At 42.8% G+C, this 25,414-nt stretch overlaps 1 protein-coding gene across 1 annotated transcript in view; it reads left to right on the forward strand.

Moving 5' to 3' along the window:
- Positions 1-25,414, forward strand: part of SVEP1 (sushi, von Willebrand factor type A, EGF and pentraxin domain containing 1) — a 147,187-nt gene that overhangs the window by 100,311 nt on the left and 21,462 nt on the right. The window contains exons 31-44 of the mRNA XM_054397853.1: positions 1,339-1,512; positions 4,529-4,648; positions 5,579-5,755; positions 6,555-6,639; positions 6,932-7,123; positions 9,054-9,221; positions 11,081-11,753; positions 13,163-15,942; positions 17,224-17,449; positions 18,501-18,656; positions 20,506-20,569; positions 21,284-21,457; positions 22,420-22,593; positions 24,451-24,624. Coding sequence (XP_054253828.1) covers positions 1,339-1,512; positions 4,529-4,648; positions 5,579-5,755; positions 6,555-6,639; positions 6,932-7,123; positions 9,054-9,221; positions 11,081-11,753; positions 13,163-15,942; positions 17,224-17,449; positions 18,501-18,656; positions 20,506-20,569; positions 21,284-21,457; positions 22,420-22,593; positions 24,451-24,624 — 5,337 coding nt within the window. The remainder of the gene's footprint in view (positions 1-1,338; positions 1,513-4,528; positions 4,649-5,578; positions 5,756-6,554; positions 6,640-6,931; positions 7,124-9,053; positions 9,222-11,080; positions 11,754-13,162; positions 15,943-17,223; positions 17,450-18,500; positions 18,657-20,505; positions 20,570-21,283; positions 21,458-22,419; positions 22,594-24,450; positions 24,625-25,414) is intronic.

Here is a 25,414-nt window from a genome sequence, read left to right on the forward strand (position 1 = left end):
TTTTATTTGTTGTACAGGATCTGTCTCCTCCTCTGCCCAACGAATAACATCTGTGCGAGGGTTTACCCAAAAGCAAGTCCTACTGGGCGGAGAGCATTTTCACTGGCAGAGTCAGCTTTGCTCTTTCTTCTTATCAGTGACAACCCACCACAGTCATGCTAGTGTTGTCATCCGATTTCTCTGTATAGGGCCTGGAAGTTCTACCTATTGAGCACAGAGCTCAGACTGAACAGCCCTGAGTTGCCACAAAACATGCTGAGTGAATGACAGCCAGACTCACCCACTGGCCCTTCTCAGCCTATTGTACAAGTACCTGATGAAGGAAAGTGGGTGCCTAAAGAAGTACACAGTTTATAATGGAAGGTGCATTGCAGAGAATATTCTTGTACTGACTAAATTAGGCTTATTGTAGTCACTATCTTCACCTACCACAGTCCTTTTTCTCTTCCTCCTACCAAAGACACTGAAAAAGCACAGGTCCCCATCCTCTGACAGCCTGTCTTTGTTACAGGCTCTTCAGCTCTATCCTTCTACAGCAAGAATTTGGTATCTGTTACCACTGACTCTAAACACTTTAAAGTGTCTTACTGTGTCATCCTTGCACATAGTTGCAAGGCAAGGAGCTGCCTGCAGTCCATGCAGCTACAAAGATGAGACCTGTAGCTGCTGGAGTAAGTTCATACCATCTTGACTGAAATGAGGATGCACAGAAGCAGCTCTGCTGGAATAAATAGCAGCCTCCAGCAGGGAGGTATAATGATGCCTTATTCCAGCACAACTGGGATCAGAAGGGCTTTTTCACTCCAGCCAAAGTGAATCCCAAGGTTTTATGTGAGGTCAGTTCCTCTGTCTCTGTTGTTTATGTGCTCCCTAGTCTCAGACCAGTACTATAACCTCTTAGCAATAACCTGTTAGCTAGTTTTGCAGTGCTCAAGCACAGTAATGTTGAGCTTGTCTTTCAGTGAAGGGAAGTAGCAGGAACCTCCATTGAGGCAAACTTAGGTTTCCTTTTTCCTTAAAAGTCACCAAGGATCACTCATTATCAGGGTAAATGTCTTGTGACTGGAGAGTGCCTGCTCAGATGTAGTTCTCCACAGCTAGCTGAATAGGTGGAGCTGGAGTGTCCTGCTCAGTCTCTGACTGACAAGTGTCCACAGAACCAGACCCTCCACCAGACCCAGAATCAATTAGCTACTTCAGAAAAGGTTGGGGCCCTCTTGCACATGGGATTCCACAGCTGCAGAGGAAAAATCTCCAGTGGTGGCTCTCGTGTGGAATTATTCTGGAGCTGGTCTGTCTACTCTGCTAATAGCTGTGCCCTTTTTTCACTCGTTGCAGGAATCAGCTGTGGAGTGCCTCCACCTTTAGAAAATGGATTTTATTCAGCTGAGGACTTCTTTGCTGGCAGTACTGTTACTTACCACTGCAACAATGGCTACTATTTGTTGGGTGACTCCAGGATGTTGTGCTTGGACAATGGGAGCTGGAGCAGCATTTCACCATCTTGCCTTGGTAAGGTTTGCCGTACGTCTGGCTGCATGGGCTGGTAGTCTTGCAGTTCTCCTGTGCCCTTGGGTTTGGGTAGGATTCCATTCTGAAATCGTGAGGACTGACCAGAGTCTCAGAAATTACACCAAAATACATCCTTGAAATTCTGTACTCAGCATATGTGTAAGCAAAACTACATTATAACACTTTTTAATGTCAGAACTCTTGTGCTCTATACCATCTACTTAATAAACCTGCATTGTACACTCCCATCTCTCTCTCCTTCCAGGTTCATTTAGCCCCAGACTCCTTGCATCCACTGTTTCTAACCTGTGCATTTCCCGTTGCTTCAGCATGCTGTCAGTTTCTATACTCTCTGACCAAGTTCTTTTGGGTGCTCCACAGATGGAAGTTGTAATGTTTAATATCAGATTTACTTATCTGAAGACACTTGATGCTGCACAGGATTTCTGGATTAGTAGAGACATGCAAAGTATACTGCATAATACAAGACAAATAAATGCCAGTTAGCAAAACACAGCAGCTGCAATGCACAGTTAATCTCAATACCAACATCTTTCCCACTACCACTCTGTAATGTGTTCACCGTGTTGGCCCTAGGCATCCCCAATGTCTGAGAATGAATTCATGGATTGAAGCCAAAACAAGCTCATTACTAGATGTCTGGTTTTTGCACTCTGTCTTGGCTTGACCCACATACTCAGTTTCCCACCATGCTGGTGTGGGTAACTCAGGCAGACATTTGCAGTCTTTTAATAAACTCAAGAAGAAGCATTTACATCACCAGTTAATCCACTTAACTGTTGAGAGCTGTTTACCTAAAGCAAAGACCACCTTCCTGTTCCCTTGTCTTGAGTTAGCTCCATTGTAAGAGCAATGGTGAGTCATAGCCAGCATGATTCCCTGAGTGTCATGGACAGATTACTCTTGCCCATCGCTTCTGAGCCTTCTTCCATTGTAGGAGTTTATTAGTCACACACACCTGTCAGCAAACAACTGCAGCATTAAGAGAGCTGGGAGTGTACTTACAGACACAGTTCACACAGTTGCCATACCATAACTTACTTTCTCATCAAATGGGTCTGGTATACCAAATGCAACTGCAGAAGCTGAAAGGTGGGACTGACCAGCATCGTACTGTGTATGGAAGACTAAGCGTGACTGTTCTGTTAGGGCCATGTCTTCAGCATATTCCTGCTGCAATCCACTAGCTAGTTGTATTGGATTTCTGCTGTCTTAGTCATGCCTGATGTGGAAGTTGCACTCTAACAACCTGGCAAGATTTGTATTTGACTTTTAATTTTATATGGGTACAGCACATAATTCTTTTAGTCATAACGGGCAAAAGTAAAGCCAGGAGTCTTTTAGTTCTGGCATCATCCATCCACCTTGGGGGTGAATCCATCTCATTTCATAGCTAGGAATCCTTCAGAACCTTCAAAGAGACTGTCCAGTCTGATGTTCGTCTCTTTGCTCTTCTTTGCACTGAATACTAATGCCTAAAACTGAGCAGGCTCAGAGCAGATCCTGCAAGGCTGTCCAAATGGTTTGACATCTGTGCAGTTGGAAACTTGATGCTGAGAAGCAAAAGCCCTGTGCCCAGTTTGCCTTGTCTGTCATAAAAGCAGAAGAGGCACAAGAAGGAATGAAAACAAGAATGGCTTTATCACCCTGACCCACCCTTTACCTTTCTCATTCATGCTCCAGGCAGGTGCTAACAAAACCTGGTACGCTTATGCCCTGGGGCATTCTCTTTGCTGTCTTAACTCTGATTCATGGTGTCCTTCCACTCTTCTCTGCCTTATGAGACATTATAGGCAGAGTAGTCATTCCAGTTCTGTTGTGGTAGCACTTTGAGTTCTCCCAATGCCTATGTAATTGGCAGCTGCTTTGATTTCAGTGTGAAGTTTTCATCCTCCATGTCAGAAGGACACTTCTTTTTTTTCAGAACATCATTGGATTATTTTTACACTGAGCAGACCCATTCAACAGTGAAGAATAAACAGATCAGTTCAGTAAATATTGTTGCTTTTTTAACCAAGTTGCCTTTTGGTTTGGTTTGGTTTGGTTTGGTTTGGTTTGGTTTGGTTTGGTTTGGTTTGGTTTGGTTTTGCCTGGAAATGGGCAAAGAACTCCAGCTGTATGTCTGTCTGGTATACCTAGTTCAACAGCTGTCCTGTAGCAGGGATTTTTCGTTCTATCTTTACAGTCTGGTTTATGTAAAGAATAATCCCTGATGCCAGCATTTTTCATATAGGTACTTTAAAATTGACCCTTTGCTATTTACAATTTGTTTACATACCAAGAAGACTTTTATATAGTCAGGATTCAAAAGCTGACATGAAGTATTCCGGAGTGAGGGATTATTTTTTGCTGTATAGTATCAAGCCATTTGGAACATAAATTATCAATTGGCATTTCTGGGCACTACTATCATATACATAGTTGATTGTAATAACATATGTAAAGTATGTTTTGAACACATTTGAACTTTCCTGGCAACTGCAGGCACTTCTTATTTCTAGTCTAATGTAGTTCTCTTAAGCAAAGATGGGGCTCTCATCATATTTTATGTTCAGAGTATTCTCCCTCTTGGCCAAGTTTTTTGTCTCACAAGTGGGAAGTTTGAGGTATAGAGGATTTCCCAAGCAATTTTTTAATACAGAAATTCTCCATCAAAGTGTCTGTCCAAAATAATAGTAACAGCACATAAGTTAATGTCTTTTCTTTTACTACTTGAAAACTAGATAGTTTTGGTTGAATTACTGACTGAAAGCTAATAGGGTTTGTCTCTGGTTTTCTCATGTCTCACAATACTGTATGGTAAATTATATGGAAACCATAAGTATCAATTTTAATGCAAAATATTTTTACTAGTGCATCAAAAATGTGATTGAAGTAAGAGTGATTTTTAATCATACTAATTAAAGCAATTCATCTTGAGAGTTAGTGAGACAGAGAGCAGGTGCTTATTACAAATGCTACCCAGTGACATCTTTTCTGTGTTTCCCCTTTGTAGATGTGGATGAATGTGCAGTTGGATCAGACTGCGATGAACACGCATCTTGTCTCAACACAAATGGATCCTATGTTTGCACTTGTGTCCCTCCCTACACAGGAGATGGTAAAAAATGTGCAGGTATGGAAGAGAAAAACGTCAGGTTAGTCTTTCTAAGGTTCTGTGTAGCCCAGAATCCTGCCTCCCACTGTGGAAGGCAGTTGCCAGTGATTGATACCCAGGGTACAAGACAGACGTGCTCTCCTCTCTAGGCTACTTTGGCCTGAATGAAGCTGTGATGAAGTGTCTCTTTCTGTTTCTTGAGAGCTCACCTCTCCCTCTGGGAGGCTGTCATTGGGATTCCTGCTGAGACACACACACATGCAAAATCCTGTTGCATGTCGAGCACGTGCTGAAGACCTGGGAAGGATGCATGCCACAATGTGTCCCTTCACAGAATCACAGAATGTTAGAGGTTGGAAGGGACCTCCAGAGATCATCGAGTCCACCTCCCTGCCAGAAGCAGGATCACCTAGGGTAGTCCACACAGGAATGCGTCCAGGTGGGCTTTGAAAGTTTCCAGAGAAGGGGACTCCACAATCCCTTCTTAGATCAGACTTGTGCTCTGAAGAAATATTTGAATACAGGCATCTGAGTATGGCTTGAGCTGTGAAAACATTAAGCAAGGTGAAACTTTGCATGAAGATGACAAGACAGTGGCTTAGGATGGGCTAAAAGCTGATTTCCTGTTCAGGGCTGAATATGCTGGAATGGGCTTTCCATCACAGAGGGAAAAGTGGCTATGAGATGTGTTTATTCTTGACAATTAATGCAAACTTAGTTACAGAAGGTTCTCTCATATCAAGATTAGCTTACCCACATAAGTCTGCAGTGCCCATCACATACACGGAGAACACAGGAAATCTGGTAAGCTTGTGAACTTCTTATGACTGTTTTTGCACATGCTCTGCCTTCCTGCTTTTAGAAGACTCCCAAAGATACCTCCGGCAACTTGTTTATAAAAGCTGGTACTTAGCTGTGTTGGTGGTAGTTTCTCTTTTCCCTCCTCAGAACCGGTGAAGTGCCGTAATCCAGGAAATCCTGAACATGGCCTTTTGTCTGGGGACACTTACACTGTTGGCAGTGAAGTAACATTTTCTTGTGAAGAAGGATTTCGGCTGACAGGAGTGACTAAACTTACATGCATGGAGTCTGGAGAGTGGAGCGATCCAGTACCATATTGTGAAGGTGTGGTTCCTGGGAGGAAGGCATCTTGTAATGTATGTTGTTAGACATAAGGGAAAGTAGTAGTGTGGTGTCTTTAGAGACCACAGCAGCTGATGAAACCCTGTCCTAAAAGAACTGGGTCTCAATGCTGAAGTCTCTGTTGTCTTAGGAGGTGTAAGCACTAGCTGAAGCTTTTTCAGCAGTTGTCATATCCATAGTGGTACTCTGCTATGCAGATTCTTCAAAGGGTCAAAGGTGTAGACTCATCTCTTTGTTATGCAAGCATTGAAAGTGTCTTTCTTCTCCACCCACCCTTCTCTTCTCAAGGAACTTGTGGGAACGTAACGTCTTAATGATGATTAACTGTGTTTCAGTGGTTGCCAGAGAGGACAGGCTGGTGCATGTACCAATATGTGGTATAATTGCAGTTTCTAGAACTAATGAACTGAAGCAGCAGGGTATAAATGAAGGGGTGACAGAGACAATGTAAAAAAAAACAAACCAAACCAAAACTAAATCTAATTATTTTATCTATAGGGAGGGCTGGATATGGAGTCCTTTTAACAGTCAAGCATATGGTTTGTAGAACAATTCCAACTACCTATTTCCAGTTAGTTGAATTCCTCAGTAAGGTGAAGTCAGATAAAGAGCTCTAAATGTTGGTTATAGCTTAGTCAAGAACTTAGTCTTACCTAGGGCATTACACTTCTTCAAGCCTATTTAGAGAAAACAAAGCAAATCTTGATATTCCTTTTTGTTTGTTTGTTTGTTTTTTCCACCTGTGTTGTTCAACCTCTCTTCTGATCCTGTCTCTTTAAAGCTATATCCTGTGATGGTCCAGTTATTCCAGAGAACAGTGCCATTTCGAGCTCAAATTTTACATACCACAATAAGGTGGTGTACAGGTAGGAATTCAGTGCGTTTGAAGTGTTAAATTAATTGATGGAGAATGGCAATAAATGAGAGTGTGCCTGAATTGGGAGTGGTTGAACTGAAGGAGAGGAGGGATTAAAGTAGTGGAAAGGCATTTGGTTATAGCTGTGGCTATTTGCTGTCAGAGCTGGATGTTTACCCCAGTACTATTTCTCTGTGTCCTGCAGAGAAAAATGATGTGTGCTGGTGTGGATGAAGAGAGAAAAAAGGTGACTGATTACATTGTGCATAAAATGCTCCCTGCTTGACTACTTCTCCTTACAGATGCAATGATGGATACAACTTGGTGGGCGAAAAGGAGATTCTGTGCCTCGCTAGTGGTGTTTGGAGTCATCCTCCCCCATCTTGTGAACTGGTGACTTGTCCTCGCCCACAGGATATCATCAATGGGAAATACACACTCACTGGCACAACCTATCTTTCTTCTGCATCATACACCTGTGACAATGGATACAGGTAAAGGCAGGAACATTCCTGAGCCAAATGCTGTTGGCATGCTTGCCAGAAGGTCTGACTTACATCTAAAAGAGACAAAGCTGGGATCATTGCTCAGAAAGATAAAGTACTGAAGTAGAATTTTAAAATAATTCTATGTGTTTTTAAGATACATTCTATATTTCATCCTAAACTGAAGCAGTTTAGGATCAAATCAGAAATTATTTCATTTTGCCGTCAAGCCCAAAGACATAATTTGAATATTCAGAAAAATAGTTGTCATTATTTTTGAAAGACTCTATTTTGCCTTCAGAGTGTCTTACCCCTGCAGCTTTAGCACATACCCAATAGTATTTTTGCTTTTGCTTTCCAATGCTTTTGATGAAAGAACCTTCTGGAAGTTACTAATTGAGTTCTTGAACTCTTCATTGTAGGTATTTATTCTAGGCTTTTATTCTGCTTTATGTTTGCAAGCAATTAGATTTGAAATGCATTTTTGATGTGCTGCAATTAAAAATTAATGCAGTAAAGCTATATCCAAGATGTGGCTTTAAGTGCAAGTTTCAGCCCCACCTGATATTTGTTTGTACCTCTAGCAGATTTATTGTGACATGAGTGGTCTTCTAATGGACCTGTTTAGGACTGGAAGCTTTCTGAATTATCCTGCTCCAAGTATTCCCTTGCCAGATGAAGGCAGCTATAGGAGCTGTGCTCATTTGCTGAATGTTTTAATTGTGTTGACAGAAATGGATAGCTCAACTGCAGTCCAGTGTAGTGCTAAGTTGTAGATCCACAGTGTGGGCTTTTCTGTACCCCATTAAATCACACAGTGGTTTAACCAGTGTCAGTGAGTTTTTTGAAGCCGTAGGCAGCAAGTACCACATTAGTCATGACTCTTTACCTGTCTAGCATAGCTTGGTGAGAGATGTTCCCTCTTTTGTGGTCACCACTCCAGGAGAGGCCCTCCCAAACAGCGTCCCTCACAAACACTCTCCCTCTCATGTACTATTTCTGGACTTAAGCATGGACTCATGCTCTTCCTTCAAGTACCTCTTACGTGCTTTTTGTCTTAACCATACTGCCAGAAGTAGGCAGAGCCCAGTGCCATGGAAGGACCTGTGCCGTATGTGTAATAGTGTTACAAGTCAGTGTTCTCTTCCGTTAAGTCCTGAGCTCATTTCAATCAAACAAACGTTCAGGTCTACAATTTTTTGGGAGTAAATTGTAGGTAATCACATACTCACATAGGGCTCCCAGATATGAGATGGGACCTACTAGGAATCCATAGTCAGCTCACATAGCAGCTAGAGGAGTGGGGTTCACCCAGAGCATCTCAAGGCTGTATTTGGCTACCTCTGTTTAGAGCACTGAGTCATGCCTTTCCTCAGCTAGGGACACAAAAAAATACCATCAACTTCAAAGGTATGTGGCAAAATTCTTTATGTCCTGAAGGAACTGAATCCTTTTTTTGTAAACTAACCTGAACTGGAGCTTTTTCTTCAGTTTCCTGAATGAAGATAGTGTTTAAGTCCTTGAGTGAATCGAGTCTCAAAGTGAAGCCTATTTGCAGGTCTCAAGATTGGCACGATGCTGATGGCATATAAATCAATCTTTAACCTTTAGTAAATATTTAAGCACCTTGTGACTGTCTTTTGTGGCTCAAAGATGGGCTGTGCTACAGCAGAAGTTATGTGTATATCTGTGCAGAGCATTGAGGCCCTGTATGTATCCCCTGTCTCTCCAGAATAATGTGAAGACCAGCTTTGTTCACAGCATCAGCAATGCTTCTTCATGAACAGAGAGTGAGATTATGGCCCCTACTGAAGTCAGTGGATGACTCCCCTTGGTTTCACTGTGGTTAGGAAGTCAGTGAGAAGCAAAGCACCTCTTTTTATCTCAGTTTCTCACCTGGACTGAATTGACTGCTTTAATAACAATCTTTGTGTCTTAGCCTTCAGGGACCTTCTGTACTTGTCTGTGCATCTTCAGGACACTGGAACAGCACACCTCCAACTTGCAATATTGTCTCTTGTGGATCCCCTCCTGCCATCAAAGATGCTGTCATCGATGGAAATAACTTTACTTTTGGAAACACAGTCTCTTACACTTGTAAGGAAGGGTATGTAGATTAGCACTGCTGGACCAATAGCCAGGATGAATAAAACTGGTGCACTGCTTCACAAGTCCTTTATAACTGCACGCTAATTAATTTTTACTGCTTCTGTCTTAATTCCCTGGAAATTAAATGTGATGGAGATTTTTTGTGGGCTGTCAAATTAGTACAGGAAACTTAGGCATTTCTTAAAGTAGGTTAATGGCATCTGAATGCACTCTGGAAGAGGAGGATGGAAAGAAGTCATGGGGAATGATAGACCAATTCAGTAGGAAACTCTCTCCCTTGGAGTTACTACAGAACTAATACTTCTGTGGTAAACTCAAGACCGTGCTCAGAAACAATTTCCTATATATCTTTGGGCTGTAAGAAAACTGCTTGGGGTGTTATGAGAACTATCTGTTCTGGTATTCTAAATTCTGCTTCTTTAGAACTCTGACTCCTCCTTAACTGAGGTTCATTATTTTTCTTTGGTTTCCACCTACTTGGTGTAATGACCATTTCAGACCATATTTCATCAAAGGCAAGGCTCCTTTCTGATGATGTTGAGCGTGAATGTAATGCTGGACTCCAGTCCTGCAGGAACCTTTGCACACTGCCTGCGAGCAGTTCCAGTGAATTTCTTGAAACTGGTCTTTCCAAAAGGCAGAGCAGGTGTGCGGAGCTTCTGCCAGGTTAGGCCCTAAGTGACTAGAGGATTTTCTGCTCCTTCTTGATGTAAAAGTGTAGAGTGATAAGCCAGCATTTTTCATATCAACTGGCTGGCTTCACAATGTGATTTGAAACATGAAGCAAGGCATCCTTATTCTAGTTTTTGACTGTATTATGAATCTAAAATTTCTTCCTGTGCAAGCATTTTAAATTGGACAAGATAGCAGCATTTAAAGAAGGTCACAGCTGTCTGTGACAATGAATAGAGTGGATCATATTAAACACTGGGACATGACAGATAGTTTTTCTGGAGTCTGGTCATGAGGCTTTGGAAACAAATGCTGTAAATAAGACAAAGCACTTTTGCAGATGTTACCATCAAAATCTGAACAACCAGTTTCCAGCCTGCACCTGGAAAGACTCCTGGGAATTTTTCAGTAGTTATTGTTTCTTTGTTTTCTGTAAGGGCATACCAGAGAGATTTCAAAACAGAGGAAGAAGATACTCAGAGGTGACTGTAGTGTTGCATTTTGGAGCATCAAGGTTTTAAGTAATCACAAAGTAATGCCTATCACTGTATCCCAGAGACACATTAGAGAAATACAACTACACTAACAGTAATCATTTGGTAGAATTTAATTTTTAAAGATGGTTTTATTTTTCTACTCATCATTAATTCTTTTTAATGGCTTTTATAACAATTTTTACATTTTTTTTTAGGAAGAATTTGTTACAATTTGCCATTTTGCATTATTGGCAAGAACATTTCTGGGTACTTCGCTAAGGAGTTTCTCATTCAGTAAGGAAATTGATACCAAAAGGCCTTTATGAGCTTTCCATCTATTTCTTCACCATTCAGTCCTGCTAAAGAGCAAGAATTTCTTGGTGGGATTATTTCTTTGAGGATTGTATGGCCTGTTGCATCACAGCACTAGGTTTGTTGTAGTAGCTTCCACCAAAATAGAAATTCAGAAATGGTAATGAGGTGGGCAGAGAAGAGAGAAGCAATATACACAAGCTGTGCTAGGATGTTCCTCATTGTGATACCTCACCTGTGGACATGTAGGCATTAAGATTTTCCTTTTGAATTTGATAATAGCTTTTGTATTGGGGTGCTAGCAAGCAAGTTTATACTGCAGGGGCTTCAGGAAATTGTAGATGGGATCTGACAATGCTTGTGTTTTTGACTTCCTGTGTGGTTTCCTTATCCACAGTTACACGTTAGTTGGCCCTGCAACCATAGAGTGCTTAGCCAGCGGCGAGTGGAGTGTGAACAATCAGCAGTGCCTGGCAGTGTCCTGTGATGAACCACCCCATGTGGAAAATGCATCACCAGAGAGTAGCCACCGCCTCTTTGGTGATATAGCTTATTACTTCTGCTCGGATGGCTACAGCCTGGCTGATAACTCTCAGCTGCTTTGCAATGCAGAAGGGAAGTGGGTACCACCAGAGGGCAGGGAGATGCCCCACTGCATAGCTGATTTCTGTGAAAAGCCATCCACCGTCTCATACAGTATCCTGGAGTCCATTAGTAAAGCCAGGTTTGCAGCTGGCTCCATTGTGAGCTTCAAGTGCATGGAAGGCTTTGTTCTCAACACTTCAGCCAAGATCGAGTGCCTTCGAGGGGGTCAGTGGAATCCTTCTCCTTTGAGCATCCAGTGCATCCCTGTTCGCTGTGGAGAGCCTCCCCACATCAGCAATGGCTACGTCAGTGGGGCCAACTACAGCTTTGGAGCAGTGGTGGCTTACAGCTGCAACAAGGGGTTCTACATCAAGGGAGAGAAGAAGCGGACCTGTGAGGCCACTGGAAACTGGAGTGGCAGTTTGCCCACATGCCACCCGGTGTCCTGTGGAGACCCACCACAGCTTGAAAATGGCTTTATCAAGGTACAGAATGAGTTTTCTCATCTGCCTGGTATCATAGCAAACTGAGTATTTCTTCACAAATGTAGCTGTTGGGCTTTTCCTTCTTGTGATTTGCGCCCCTGTTATAGTTGAGGAAGCACATCACTGGATGGAGTAAGCAAAGGGAAAAATGAGTGGATTTGCAGCAGATTTGTGTCTGAAAGACATTGACACTTCCATGGGATTTCTTATCTTCAAGTGGGTTTTCAGTTAGGAGACTCAAGTTGCCATATGACAATCAGTTGATTTCCTTAATGTCTTAATTTTCTTTTCTTTTTGGTTCATGGGGGCTTTCCAGTGCCATCTGGAGACATTTGAAGTACTGTTGCCAGTTCACAAGCCGTGCTCTTTTTACTGATATGAAAAAAAACCAAACTGATTTCCCATAGATAAATAAATTACCTTGGGATAATTGCTCTCCTTTCAATACAAACACATACCTTTACTGAAGTCAGAACTTGCCTTCCCATATCAAATCACATTGCAGCAGTGCCTGAAGTTCAAAATTTCCTCATGGCAATTCAAATCCATAACAACTACTTAAACCTTGTTGTGCTTTGATGCACATGGGTAATATAGACAGATCAGCAACACTATTGTAAAGATTTAACTTTGAATCTTTAAAGCATTTTTTGTATGAACACCCACACTTCCTTCAATCTAGCCACCAGATCATCTCCATTTGTTAAAAAATGGCAGTGCAGGGGGGATGACAGAGAGGGAGAAGGCTGCATCACTGCTCCTACATGGGCTCCCAGCAGCAATATTTGTCTGGACTCTTACACAGACTGCGTAATAAATACATATCACTTGGTGTTGCCTTTCTTATGTAGGATCACTCCTCCAGAAATTCCTTCCAGTTAGAGACATTTTTTGATACCTCAGTCAGAGCTTAGCCTGCAACTTTGCTCCTCAGCTGCCTGCTCATGACCCTGCAGCTGCCTATATGGCACTTAAAAACATCTCCTAGTAGTAGTATATCTGAGGACTCCAGCCTTAAATATGCCTGTGGACTAAAGAATCATAGCAATAGACCATTTCACACCTGCTTCTCCCGACCCATTTCTTTTCTGTCTTCCTGTCTACATATCTTTGGGCCTTATGGTTCAGGAGGGGGAAAAGCAGAGGAAATATTTTCTAGCTTTTACCTTTAAGCCTTGAATTTTCTTTTTTCTTTTGATGGTGCTCTCAGATTTCCTGACAGCAGTGTACATAATTTGAGGCACGACATTCTGTCTCAGTTACTTGCAGTGATTCCTTTGCAAACAGGCTTTGCTGCTGTCTGGGATTCAGATAGGAAGTAGAGCAAGAGAACACAAGTTCAATCAGCCTTATATATTCCTCAGCCATGCACCTTCATTTCAGACGTCCCCATCTTAACTGTTTTGCAGGAAACAACTGGGCGCTTCTTTGAGAATCAAGCAAATTATCAGTGTGAGTCTGGCTACCAGATGGTTGGGAGCTCAGTGTTTGTCTGCCAAGCCAATCGGCAGTGGTACAGTGAATCACCTCCTCTCTGTGTTCCACTCAGCTGTGGAAAACCACCACCCATCCAGCATGGCTACTACAAGGGAGAAACTTTTGATATGGGCTCCAAAGTGGAGTTTTACTGTGATGAAGGCTATGAGCTGATTGGAGATCTTTCTTGGACATGTCAGAAGTCTGGGAAATGGAACAAAAAGCAAAGCCCAAAGTGTGTGCCAACAAAGTGTCCAGAACCACCTTTGGCAGAAAACCAGCTGGTTTTGAAGGAAGTAGCTTACCAAGTTGGTGTTGTACAGTTCTCCTGCAAGGAAGGTTATGTTTTGCATGGCTCCTCTGTACTGAAATGCTTGCCTTCCCAACAGTGGAATGATTCCTTTCCCTTCTGCAAGGTTGTACAGTGTCCTGCACCTCCATACATCCCCTTTGGTGACCCATTGACTTCCACTCTTCATTTTGGTAGCACTGTGAAATACATCTGTGTGGATGGGTTTTTACTGAAGGGTGAATCTACCATCAGATGCACAGCTGATGGCTCGTGGAGCTTGCCTTTGCCAGAATGTATTCCTGTGGAGTGTCCCCAGCCAGAAGAAATCCAGAATGGCATTGTTGATGTACAGGGCCTCACCTTCCTTAGCACAGCCCTCTATACTTGTAAACCAGGCTTTGAACTAGTGGGGAACACAACCATCCTCTGTGGTGAAGATGGCCAGTGGCTTGGAGGAAGGCCAGCTTGCAAACCTATTCAGTGCCCAAGGCCTAAGAAGATCCTCAATGGCAAATACTCATTCACAAACTTCCATTATGCACAGACTGTTAAGTATTCCTGTGACAGAGGTTACCAGCTCCAAGGAGAGGAAACACTGAGATGCCTAGAGACAGGGGAGTGGAGTACAGAGGTTCCCTCCTGCAAAGCCATAAACTGCCAGCCCCCTCAGCCCATCGAGAATGGGTTTGTGGAGGGTGCAGATTATAGCTATGGGGCCATGGTTATTTACAGCTGTGTGCCAGGCTTCCAGCTGTCTGGCCTTGGCATGCAGACCTGTGAAGAATCAGGCTGGTCTAGTTCCACACCAACTTGCCTCCCAGCAGATTGTGGCCTACCTCCTCACATTGACTTTGGGGAGTATGTGCAGGTGAGACATGGGGAAAGACGTTCTGACCAGGGGGGTGTTTCAGAGAGTCCTTCCCTTTCACGTATGTTACTGGCTGACAATTTGAAAGACTTCAAAGCTTCCTTGAAGGAGGACAGTGCAATGCAGCTCACCACTTTCTTATTTGGAACAATCATTTTATACACGTGTTACTCTGGCTATGAACTGCTGGGAAACCCTGTTTTAGCTTGCCAGGAAGATGGAGCTTGGAACGGCACTGCCCCTGCCTGCATTTCAATAGAGTGCACCTTGCTGTCGCCCCCAGAGAACGGCTTTTTGCATTTCACTGAGAACACCCTGGGCAGTGCAGTACGGTACACCTGCAAGCCAGGCTTCACTCTTGTGGGCCCTGACACACGGCTCTGCTTGCCAAGTCGGCAGTGGAGTAACACAGCTCCATACTGCAAGGTGGTCATGTGCAACTCACCCACCCAGCTTATGTATGGGAACATAAGAGGGGAAAACTACACATATGGGAGCATTCTCTACTATGAGTGTGATCCTGGATACCAGTTAAATGGCCCCACCGAGAGGAGGTGCCAAGAGAACCAGAAATGGGATGGTAGTGAACCGATTTGCATTCCTGTTTCCTGTGGCCCACCACCAGTTTTGGAGAATGGTCAGGTGACTGGAGAGGAGTACACATTCCAGAGACATACAGAGTACAGCTGCAATGAAGGCTTCCTGTTAGATGGGAACAGGACCAGAGTCTGCCTTGAAAATGGCAGCTGGAGTGGAATCACTCCAGTTTGTAAACCTGTGACCTGCCCAGTGCCACTGCCTCTTTCCAATGGGAGAATTAGTGGCTCAGAGTTTGGCTTTAAGAAGCAAGTGCACTATCACTGCAATGAAGGATATAGTCTGCAAGGAGTGTCTGCACTTACCTGTCAGAGTGATGGTACCTGGGATTCAGAAGCTCCGCACTGTGAGCCAGTCATTTGTGGACCTCCTGAAGACATCTCCCATGGCTTTCTGAATGGCTCAGGCTTTAGCTATGGGGACTTTGCTCAGTATGTGTGCTTCCCTGGTTATGAGTTGCATGGCAATTCTTTACGGCAGTGCTTGTCCAATGGCTCCTGGAGTGGAAGCCTTCCGTCTTGCCTCCCTTGTCTGTGTCCTATGCCACAGATCCAGAATGGGGTTGTTCTTGGTTCAGATTTCATCTGTGGGAAGACTGCCCAGTTTCAATGCCTAGAGGGCTTTAAACTGCTAGGGCCCTCTGAAGTCACCTGTGAGGCACCTGGCAAGTGGAGTTCTGGTTTTCCTCGCTGCGGGCAAATTTCCTGTGGCTCTCCACCCATCATCCCCAACACATTTATCAATGGGAGCAGCTCTGCAGATGAGAATACCATCATCTATACCTGCTTGACTGGTTTTGTCATGCAGGGAACCTCAGAACTGACTTGTATGGAGAATGGTGTCTGGAAAAAGCCATACCCAAGCTGTGAGCTGTTGAGCTGTGGCCCACCACCTTCTGTCCCAAATGCAGAGGTTCTTGGAAACACTTACACCTATGGGAGCAAGGTCCAGTACAGGTAAGAATACTGCTGTGTTGTAGTGTGGTGGGCTGAAATTTCCCTCCCACGTTAACAACAGCAGACTAGCTCAGTTTGGAAGCAAATGTAGCTGTATTTACAAGCAAAAACTACAGTCTACAATGGAATGCAATGAATGGATACAAAATATACAGTATTTACAATATTTACAAATATGTACAATTAACAGAAACAGCACAAAACCTTCCTGGCCAAAGTCAGGAAAGCTGTCCCTCTGCCTCCCCCTTCCCTGCCTTCCCCAGGCTCCCCTGGCAAAAGAAAGACAAGAAGCAGAGAGATTGTTAAACTTAGCTTTCAAGGTCAGTATGCAGGTGTGTTATCTCCGAAGCAAAGTCAGAAGAGAAACACTAGACTGCCCAGCAGAAAAACGCCAGACAGACAGACTGAACTTTGCTTTGAGTACTGATTCTTAAACATTTCTCTCTCTCCAATGGAAGTATTTAGAATAATCATTATCTTTCTCTGTTACATCCAATTGTGATTTATTTACATTCTTTTCTGCTCACACTCTGTGAAAAGAAATTAAAGGCACAGCCTTAAAACCACCACATGCTGTCATTCTGTCTCCAAAATATCTCTGAAGGAATGAAGAGGGAGAGTTTATGCACTCTCAGTCAGTGCAGTGAAAGCAAAAGGTAGTATGAAACATAACTGGGGAATGGCTTATGGACAAATTTAACAATATCAGTAACTTTCATGCATGCTTCACATGCTGAAGAAGGTGCTTGTGTCTGCCTTGCTACAAGTGAACCCACTTGTGCAAGCCAAGTGAGTTGCTTTTGGTGAAGCACCATGTGAACAGAATGAATAAGCCTTAAATGACTGACTAAATGGCATGTAGTCAGCCTAAGGCTTCCTTTGTTCTTGGAAGAAAGTGAGATCATCTGCAGAATTGCTTGGCACTCACACATTGTTTACCTAACAAAAAGGCAGCTGCTTCTCCCTTGCAAAGGAAAGGGCAGTGTAGGAAGTGCACTGAAGTGTTCAGTACCCTCCAAACACTCAAGCCACCAACACACTTCCTATTATGGTGTATGTATGAAGCAGCAGTATGAAGCAATTGGAGGTGAAGTCCGAAGCTTTCAGCTCTTGACAGAATTAGCTTAGTCCAGGAATGCATCCTTAAAGAGTTACTTTGACGTAATGGAGGAATCCCAAGGTGTCTTTGTGAACGGATGCTGAAACATGACTGTCTGTAGTTTATAGGTTGGCTCATCCCCAGCTATGTCTCTGTGGTCAGGTCTTCATGCTGTGTTGCAGATGCCTGGAAGGCTACACAATGGTGACAGAGGTGGATGTATGCATTTGCCAGGAAGATGGACAATGGTCTCTTCAAAGTATTTCCTGCTGCCCTAGAAAGTGTCCTCTCCCAGAAAATATCACCCATGTCATTGTACTTGGGGACAACTTCACTGTGAACACAAACATCACATTGTCATGTGTAGAAGGCTACACTCTGGTGGGAGCAAGCACATCTACATGCAAGGTATAGTGTTATTCACACTGTTTTATTTTGCCAGCTTTGTAAAGACACCTCCTCATGCCCTCATTAGCTTTTTTGGCTCTTAATTGCACTCAATAAAAAAATATTGAAAACGTGTCCTGCAAAATATAAGATGCTTCCTTGTTGCCCAGTAAGAGCAATTATTAGTTTCTCTTGTACAGACATTCAGAACCAGAAATTCTTGATTTCTGCTTTCATCAAAAAATAATGCTGTGCTTTATAAGAGCATTTCTTTTATCACAATTCGGGGAATAAATAATTTCTAAGATTAAAAAAAAACCCTTATCTATCCAAGATTTGTAATATATTTTGAGAAATTTTGTGCAGAGGTTTTCTTCTCAATAAAACAGGCAGCACACATTTAAATCCACTGTGCAGCTGTGGAAACTTGAATCCTCTGTATGTTACGGAGCAACCATCCTCTGTCGGTTCTGCTAGTAACCTCTTGGTGCATTAGCAACGGACAGCCTTGGCTTAAAGCTTATAAGTAGGCTGCTCATATGAGAAGCATGTGTGGCTTTGCGGAATCAGCACTTCATAAAGAGAGATTATCCCCTAAGTTTGCTTTTTCAAAGACCTGTGGAAGCAGGAGTAGGTGTGTTGAGGTATCAGACTTCGCTTGGAGAGTCTGGGAGGGCAGCTGAAGAAGCCCTTAGTTGTGGTGGTAGACATCTGACCAGGAGAAAAGTATGGAACATGAAAACGAGGCAGCTGTAGTATTATTTTTTTCTCATGATTTGTTCTCTGAGCTATTAGGTGACCTTGTACAAGTACATTTGTTTATTCAAGCTTCTTTTTCCCATTCACTTTTTGTCCTTCTGTGTTGTAAGTCTAAGCTGCCAAAGCTGAGCTGCAGGCTATGTTGGCGTCTTAAATGTGTTACTTAAACTATATAGATAATATTACATTAATCCCATCTGTACACCCACAGCCACTGGATGCTTCTACTATGATTTTCCTAACTTTCTCATTTAGATGTGAATTAAGCATATAAAGTGGTGCCTTCACACGTCTAATTACATTTATTTTTCAGGAAAGTGGCATTTGGGTGCCACCACTTTCTGACGACATATGCATTCCTGTGTCCTGTGGGACCCCAGAGACTCCAGAGCATGGATTTTTGGTTGGCACTAAATACAACTACAGAGATGTGGTTCTTCATAAATGTGATGCTGGATATGAATTAGAAGTAAGCAAGCTCAAAGTCTCAAGCATTTTACTTTACTTTTACCTACAAACCTTTTCTTGTCATTTTCAGTTCTTAATGTCATGATTGTGAGAAGGTAGAATGTATTGTCCATACTGATATATACCCTTAACTGCCACAGAAGTTTGGTACCTGCATTGTATGTGGAATGCTCCCGGTATGTCTGAGATAGTCCTTGAATGACTTAAGATTATAATTGAAGCAAATAAAAGCATCTTACTCAGAGATACATACTCAGCAGATCACTTTCAGTCTCACTTTTTAAGCAGAAGGTTGTTTCAGACTTCAGCAAATACAGTATTGTGTATGTGCATCTGACCATGACCCACGGAAAAGCTAACTTCTGCTGTTTTGATCTCTTGTACTGGTTCTCTGGCCAGAGCTAGGTTGCATTCTTCTTCACTTTCATAATGCCCCAAGCAGTATTTCTGCTGCATTGTGCCTTTCAGGCTCAAAGCTCCTGATAACTCCATTCCCCTCAGTTTTATGACATTGCTACATGATATGAAAGTGATGTCTCTTGGTTTAGTACAGCAGGGAGATTTCAGGTTTGTTCAGTGGCAGCTGTGTTCCCTGATAGGTGAAAAGTATTCTTTCCTGTCCGTTGTTTTTGTTATGAACACTGGGCTTTCAACCCTACCCAAACTCTGGAGCATCACTGCTATCCTGTTATCAGGGCTGAGACTATCCAGTTCAGAGCTGCATCAAGTTTGTTTTTGAAAGCTGCGGTGAATTCATAAATTAAAGTATGTTGCTGAGGTATAGCATGGCCTCCACCATCCCCAGAGCAAGGCAGAGTCATGAGCAGAGGCATGAGGTGGCAAGGTGTCTGTAAGGCAGAGGCTGACTCAGTGCTGTGTTTTGTGAATACCAAGCAGAATGTAGGATTGTGCTTCCTTTGTACTGTTGTAACAGCAATAATAAATAATCACTTTGTGCATGTGAATTTACCCAGTCACTCAGCATGAAAATAGGGACAGTTTAGAAAATGTTGATAAATTTAATTTGCGTTATGTTGCCATGTATGTAATGTCACTGGGGTTGGTATTTAGACAGGTAGAATTGCTGTTTCAAAGCCCATGATTTCATACAGTAACAATTCCTTCCAATCTTTGTATTCCAGCTTCGCCATCTAGTGTCATTCTGTCTCCTTGCTGTTTTTCCTTCGGGAAGCAAAGTCCATTCAGTGTGCTGCTGTACAGCACTCATATCAAGCAGCTGCTCTTGTCAATGGGCCTGTTTTGTAGTGAAAGTACATTGCTTCAAGGGACAAACGTAGATGTTATTCTCCAAACAAACAAGAAATAAATCCTGGGCTATTAATCTGCCTATAAAGCCTGTACATAGGAAATAAGTAATGTTATGTATAAGTAAACTTAAAGAATAAGTGTTTGAGGTATAGTCAAAAATCTTACATTTATAAACCACAAAATTGTACTGTTATTGAAAAAATGCTAGTTAGATTTTCTGTAAGTGAGTCCTGGCATAACAGAATAGAATTTGTCATCATAGCACATTCCTAGGAACAAGAATAGTAAAAACAACAAAAAAAGATGATAGTCCAGGCAGAAGGACAAGAGGACTGACTGGCCCCACGAACTTTTGGTTTATAAACAATACCCATCACTTTGCAGGAAGGAGATGTACCCTAAACTCTGAGAGTAGATATGGGCATTTAGTAGATGGTTAGTAGATAGTCACATTTAACTTTCTCTTTACATGGGTTGCACATGGAGGGAAAACATTTTGGCCTTGCCAGGTACCAGAGGTGATGGGACAGAAGAGCTGACAAAGTAATGTTGCTCTTTGAACCTTTTCCTTTGTTTCACAGGGTGATGGTGAACGGACTTGCCAGGAAAACAAGCTTTGGAGTGGCACAGTGCCGGTGTGCAGAAGTATGTTCCATCTGAGTTTGTCACTTAATGTTGGTCAAGGGTGATTTTACACAACAGAAAACACTCATGCTTGTTTTGCTGTACACTGTTTGCATATGCCTAAAAGGTTTTCTTAAGTAGCACTGAAAACAGCCTGGAAAAGTTGCAGAATTTCTGATCTATGCAGGAATAGCATTGAAGGAAGTCACTGCCCCTTTCTGCCTTATTCCTGTATCCCGAAGAAAGCTCTGCAAGCAGCTTCCAAGCTTAAATAGTTGTGACACTTGGTGTCACATGGAGTTACTAAGGACCTCTGAAGATGTTAGTTGCCAGGAGTCACAGGTGCTTTAGCATCCTGAAATGTAGCTCTATGGATACTCATTCTCAAAGGTGCTTCAGTTCAGGGAGATGTCTGATGCACACGGACTGCAGCGCAGAAGTAGGAGTTGTCTGCCTGCATAAATACTTATGTGAACTTTAGCTGTTGGCTCTTAAGTGGCAACAGTGGAATTTCCCAAGGTTTCTTGCCAGCACAGCTGCAATAGATTTTGTCTTTTAGAAGGAACTGGAAGCACCAAGCACGATACTGTTGTTCTACTCAGGAGCAGATATTTGAGAATGCCCAGATAAACACCATGTTCTTTCCTTGTTTCTCAGAGCAAAACCTGTGGAGGATCTGTGAACAGCACAGATGTATGCGTTGTATCTGATTGGAATGTATTTCTGATGTTATAGGAGTATCATGTGGCCCCCCAGACATGATAGAAAATGGATCTGTTCAGGGAGAGGAGTTCCTGTTTGGCAGTGAGGTTTTCTACAGCTGTGACCCTGGCTTTGAGCTACAGGGACCAAGCCGAAGAATTTGCCATGTTGACAAGAATTGGAGCCCCTCCACCCCTTCATGCACACGTAAGTAGGAAGCAGAGCAGCATGGTGGCAGTTTTCCAGGAGAGCTGGGGAGTAAACTGAGAAAGTGGATTTGCTGGCCTCCTTCCAGATTCCCCACTCCAGCTGGAGAGCTGTAACAGGAGGAGCCAGAGAGAAAGCCAGCAGAGAAGTTCTCATTGGCAGTTCTTCTCTGATCTAAAGGGAGCTCCTTTTGGCACGTAAAAATGACACAAGTATATAGTTGTACTCAGGTCAGTAGAGAAGGAGTGTGACCTGCTGTACTTGATTTGCTTTGCACTGTGGTGTGCAGGGCCTTGGACACCATGTGCTGGAATGGTTCATCCCTGCCATGGCAAGGCTAATACATCCTGTCCACTCTGTATATCTGGAAATCAAGACTCTGTTCCCTAGTATCCATCTTGGCTCTCTTTGCAGCAGAAGGTGATTAAATGGATTTATGACTTTCTTCATACAGCTTTATAAATAAAATGCCAAGATTTTGTAGCCTTTACCAATATATCAGTTCTCATTTTTTGTGGTGATGTCACAGTCCTACCCCTTGCATTCTTCTCTCTCACCTTAGGTCATTCAGTCTGGTCTACACAGTAATTGTGGGACAGGGCACATAGCCTTTTTAACTACTGTCATTTTTATTGGGGACATTTTGAGATCACCTTGCTGCGTAGGAAGCAAAGAACACTACAAATGCACTCTGTGACCTGCTCAGAAGGAGTATTCTGGATCACTGTTCAGCTGAACATACCTTGTAGCCTCACGTTTGGGCACATTCTCAGTTGTCTGAAACCTGAACCCTAGGAGAGGGGGCAAGCAAGGCATTGTATAACCCTTATCCATATAACACTTGTAGATTCTTTCTTTCCATCTTCCCATTAATTCGTTGTGTGAACAGAGCTGTCAGACAGTGTGTAACAGATAGGCAGAGTGGCCTCCATTGTATCCAAAATAATTCTCTCCTTTCCTAGGAATTACTTGTGGGCTGCATCCCTCAGTAGAGAAAGCAGAGGTCATTTCCACAGGAAGCACATACAGAAGCAATGTAACCTTTGTGTGCAATGCTGGATACCATCTTGTTGGGCCCCAGAATATTACATGTCTTGCCAATGGGAGCTGGAGTAAACCATTGCCATCATGTGAAGGTAACAATTCAGTTTCCTGGCCTGGCACATTCCAGTCTTGGTAAAGAAAAAAGTCCCTTCATTATGCAAGAATTTCAAATGACCCAGGGGTTGAGCTGCTGACAGGAAACGATTCTGTAACATGCATTAGATATGGTGCCTGAAAAATTAAATATGGCACAAAGATCACTGCCTGTTACCAAGCTAGGAAGAGCACAACACATCATTTTTACCAGCATTTTAGTCTGCAGTTTATCAAGCTTAGTGAAAGACGATGGTACTTGCTATCTCAGAAAATCAACCCCCTAACAAAAGTTGATGGACACCAAGTGACTTTCCTTCTAGTGGCCTTCTGTAGTCAATTATTAAGGCCATACACTTTTTCTGAACTTTGGGCCCTGAGGACAGTCTCAGCAGCTCAAGCCTTTAACCTCTACACTCTTCACATTAACATTTTGCAAGTCATTGCTTTCCGGTGCTCCCACAGTAGGTCCTGGTGCACACACCACAAAGCAGAATGAGTCCCACACAAGAACTGGCTGTTGGCAGTAGTGGGTGGAAACAAGGCTCTCAACACAAAAAGAGAATAAAAACTGAAGATTGCAAGTTTGAACAGACAACCAGTATTGTTGTGTGGCTGTTCAAAATATAGAGCACATAGAAGCTTACTAAATTGCAGTATCATTAAGTATGAGTGTTCTCCATTCCTACCCTCTTAACCATGAAAATACAAAGTCTGGGCTTCACCTTTTTTCTTTTCTCTCAGAAACACATTAGTTCATTTCTTGCCCATCAAGCTTCCTTTCAGGCTGTTCTTGACTCTGCTGCTGCATATACCTCAGGTCTCCCAATCTAAACTCTAGAGCCACTGTCCTGCTTGCTCTCATAGTTGCTCCCGGTATTCTTACCATGGAGCTGACATGTTAATGTCTCCACACCCAGCTTCGCACACAGGTTCAGAGCAAATCAGCTTTACAGAAATAAGCAGATGGAAGTTAGGTTCCTGTCACCAGAGCCACAAAAACTGTGTGAGGGCTAGGGAGTATCAAGATGCTGTCAGTTTTGGGCAACCACACAAAGCATAGATCATGGTACACTATAGTACCCTAGTGATTTGCAGACCTTATAGTAGCAGCCTGGAAAGTTGATAGGGATCATCCATCTAAGAATATCTGGTACCTAGCCAGGCATCTACAAAAAGTCACGCCCTAGCAGTACTGAATAGATGTCGAGGATACCATCTTGAACAAGCTTGAGTACAGCCATTTCACCAGCTCCTCTCTACCTCTAGCCTAATGGTTTAGTCTTCACTCATCCCATTACACAGACAACCTAGGAAAATCAAACGGAAAATGGGACACAGAACAGAAGCTCTTGTGTAGTAGTGGTAACTCAGCTTGGACTGTCTGCCTGCTGCCTTCAGAAATACAGCTGTGAACCTTGAAGGAAAGAATTAGTTAAGTGTTGGCATGTTGAATCAAACTATCCTGCATCTCATCTGTTATTGCTTGTCAGGTGAAAAGGAAAGGGCAAAAGACACAAGTTCCTAAGGTATCTCTCAGTGCCAAGAAAGAACCATTCCCATGTTTTTGCACCACTGACCTCAGTACAAAGTCATAAATGTGTCCTCTCCTCCCCAGCACTGCCAGATTTTGCTGACCTGAAAAATGTGGCTGTGGCTTTTCTTCATCACTGGGAGGAGCTCCTTCCCTAGCTTTGCTACATTTTGTTCCCAGGGCTGCTGAACTTCCCCACAATGCTCCTCATGATTTATTACTCTGTGGCTGCTGCTTTAAAGTTTTTGTGTGAATAATTCAGGAATTGTTGGAAGTCCAGGTGTAGTATCAAGCCAAATTAATGAGAGCTCTTCCCTTGCAGAGACCAGATGCAAGGTTCCAGTTTCCTTGCTGAATGGGAAGGCGATTTATGAAAACAACACAGCTGGCAGTACAATAGCATATTCCTGTGAGAAAGGATACAGCTTGGAAGGGGAACCTGTGGCAGAGTGCACGAGAGATGGAAGATGGAGTAATCCCTTGCCTCTCTGTAAACGTGTGTGTTTGCTTTCTAATGAAACAGTGGTCTCAGTTTGTAAGCACTAAAGGCTGCTCTTCATTTAAACTGAAAGAAGAGGAGAGCAACTTCTGCAGCAACTTCTTCTGTGGAAATGCACTGTAATTTTCTACTAGAGTAGTTATGAGCAGTATTTGTTGTTTGTAGTTAAAAAAAATTGGTTTGGCCTACATTAGGAGCTTCGTTGGTATGCATGCCATTTTTACAGAGGAGCAAAGGGAGCAGTTACTGAAACATGTTAAAGCTTTGACTCGTCTGAGTGTATTTTTGTGTCAGTAAAAGAATGATCTGTGTTCTGTGTAACTCCCTTTAGTTGGAAAGCTTGTACAAAATGGAGTCAGTTGTAGTCAACCACTCGATATATGAGAAACAGGTGAGAGAAAATTTTGGAGGAGAAGGCAAAAGGGTAACTTTATTTTTGTCTATAATTGACTCTTGGCTGGTCATAGATTAAAAAAAAGAGCCAGACTCTTCTGCACAGTGGTAGAATGAGATGTGGTGGACATGAATAGCAACAGAGGAAATTCCAACTAAATATTTGAAGAAACTTTTCACTGTCATAGCAGTCAAGCACAGGAACTAGGGAGGGTGTGAAACCTCTATCCTTGGAGATACTCAGATTTCAGCTGGTCTAGTCTCAGAGCAACCTCTGACATAGTTGCCCCTGCTTTGAAAAGAAAGTGACACCTAATGGCTATATATTCTGTAATTACTATTATTCTGTGATTCCATGAAACAGCACCTTATTCACATGTCCACTGTGAATACA

Source organism: Indicator indicator, chromosome Z (genome assembly GCF_027791375.1).
Source record: "Indicator indicator isolate 239-I01 chromosome Z, UM_Iind_1.1, whole genome shotgun sequence".
NCBI lineage: Eukaryota > Metazoa > Chordata > Aves > Piciformes > Indicatoridae > Indicator > Indicator indicator.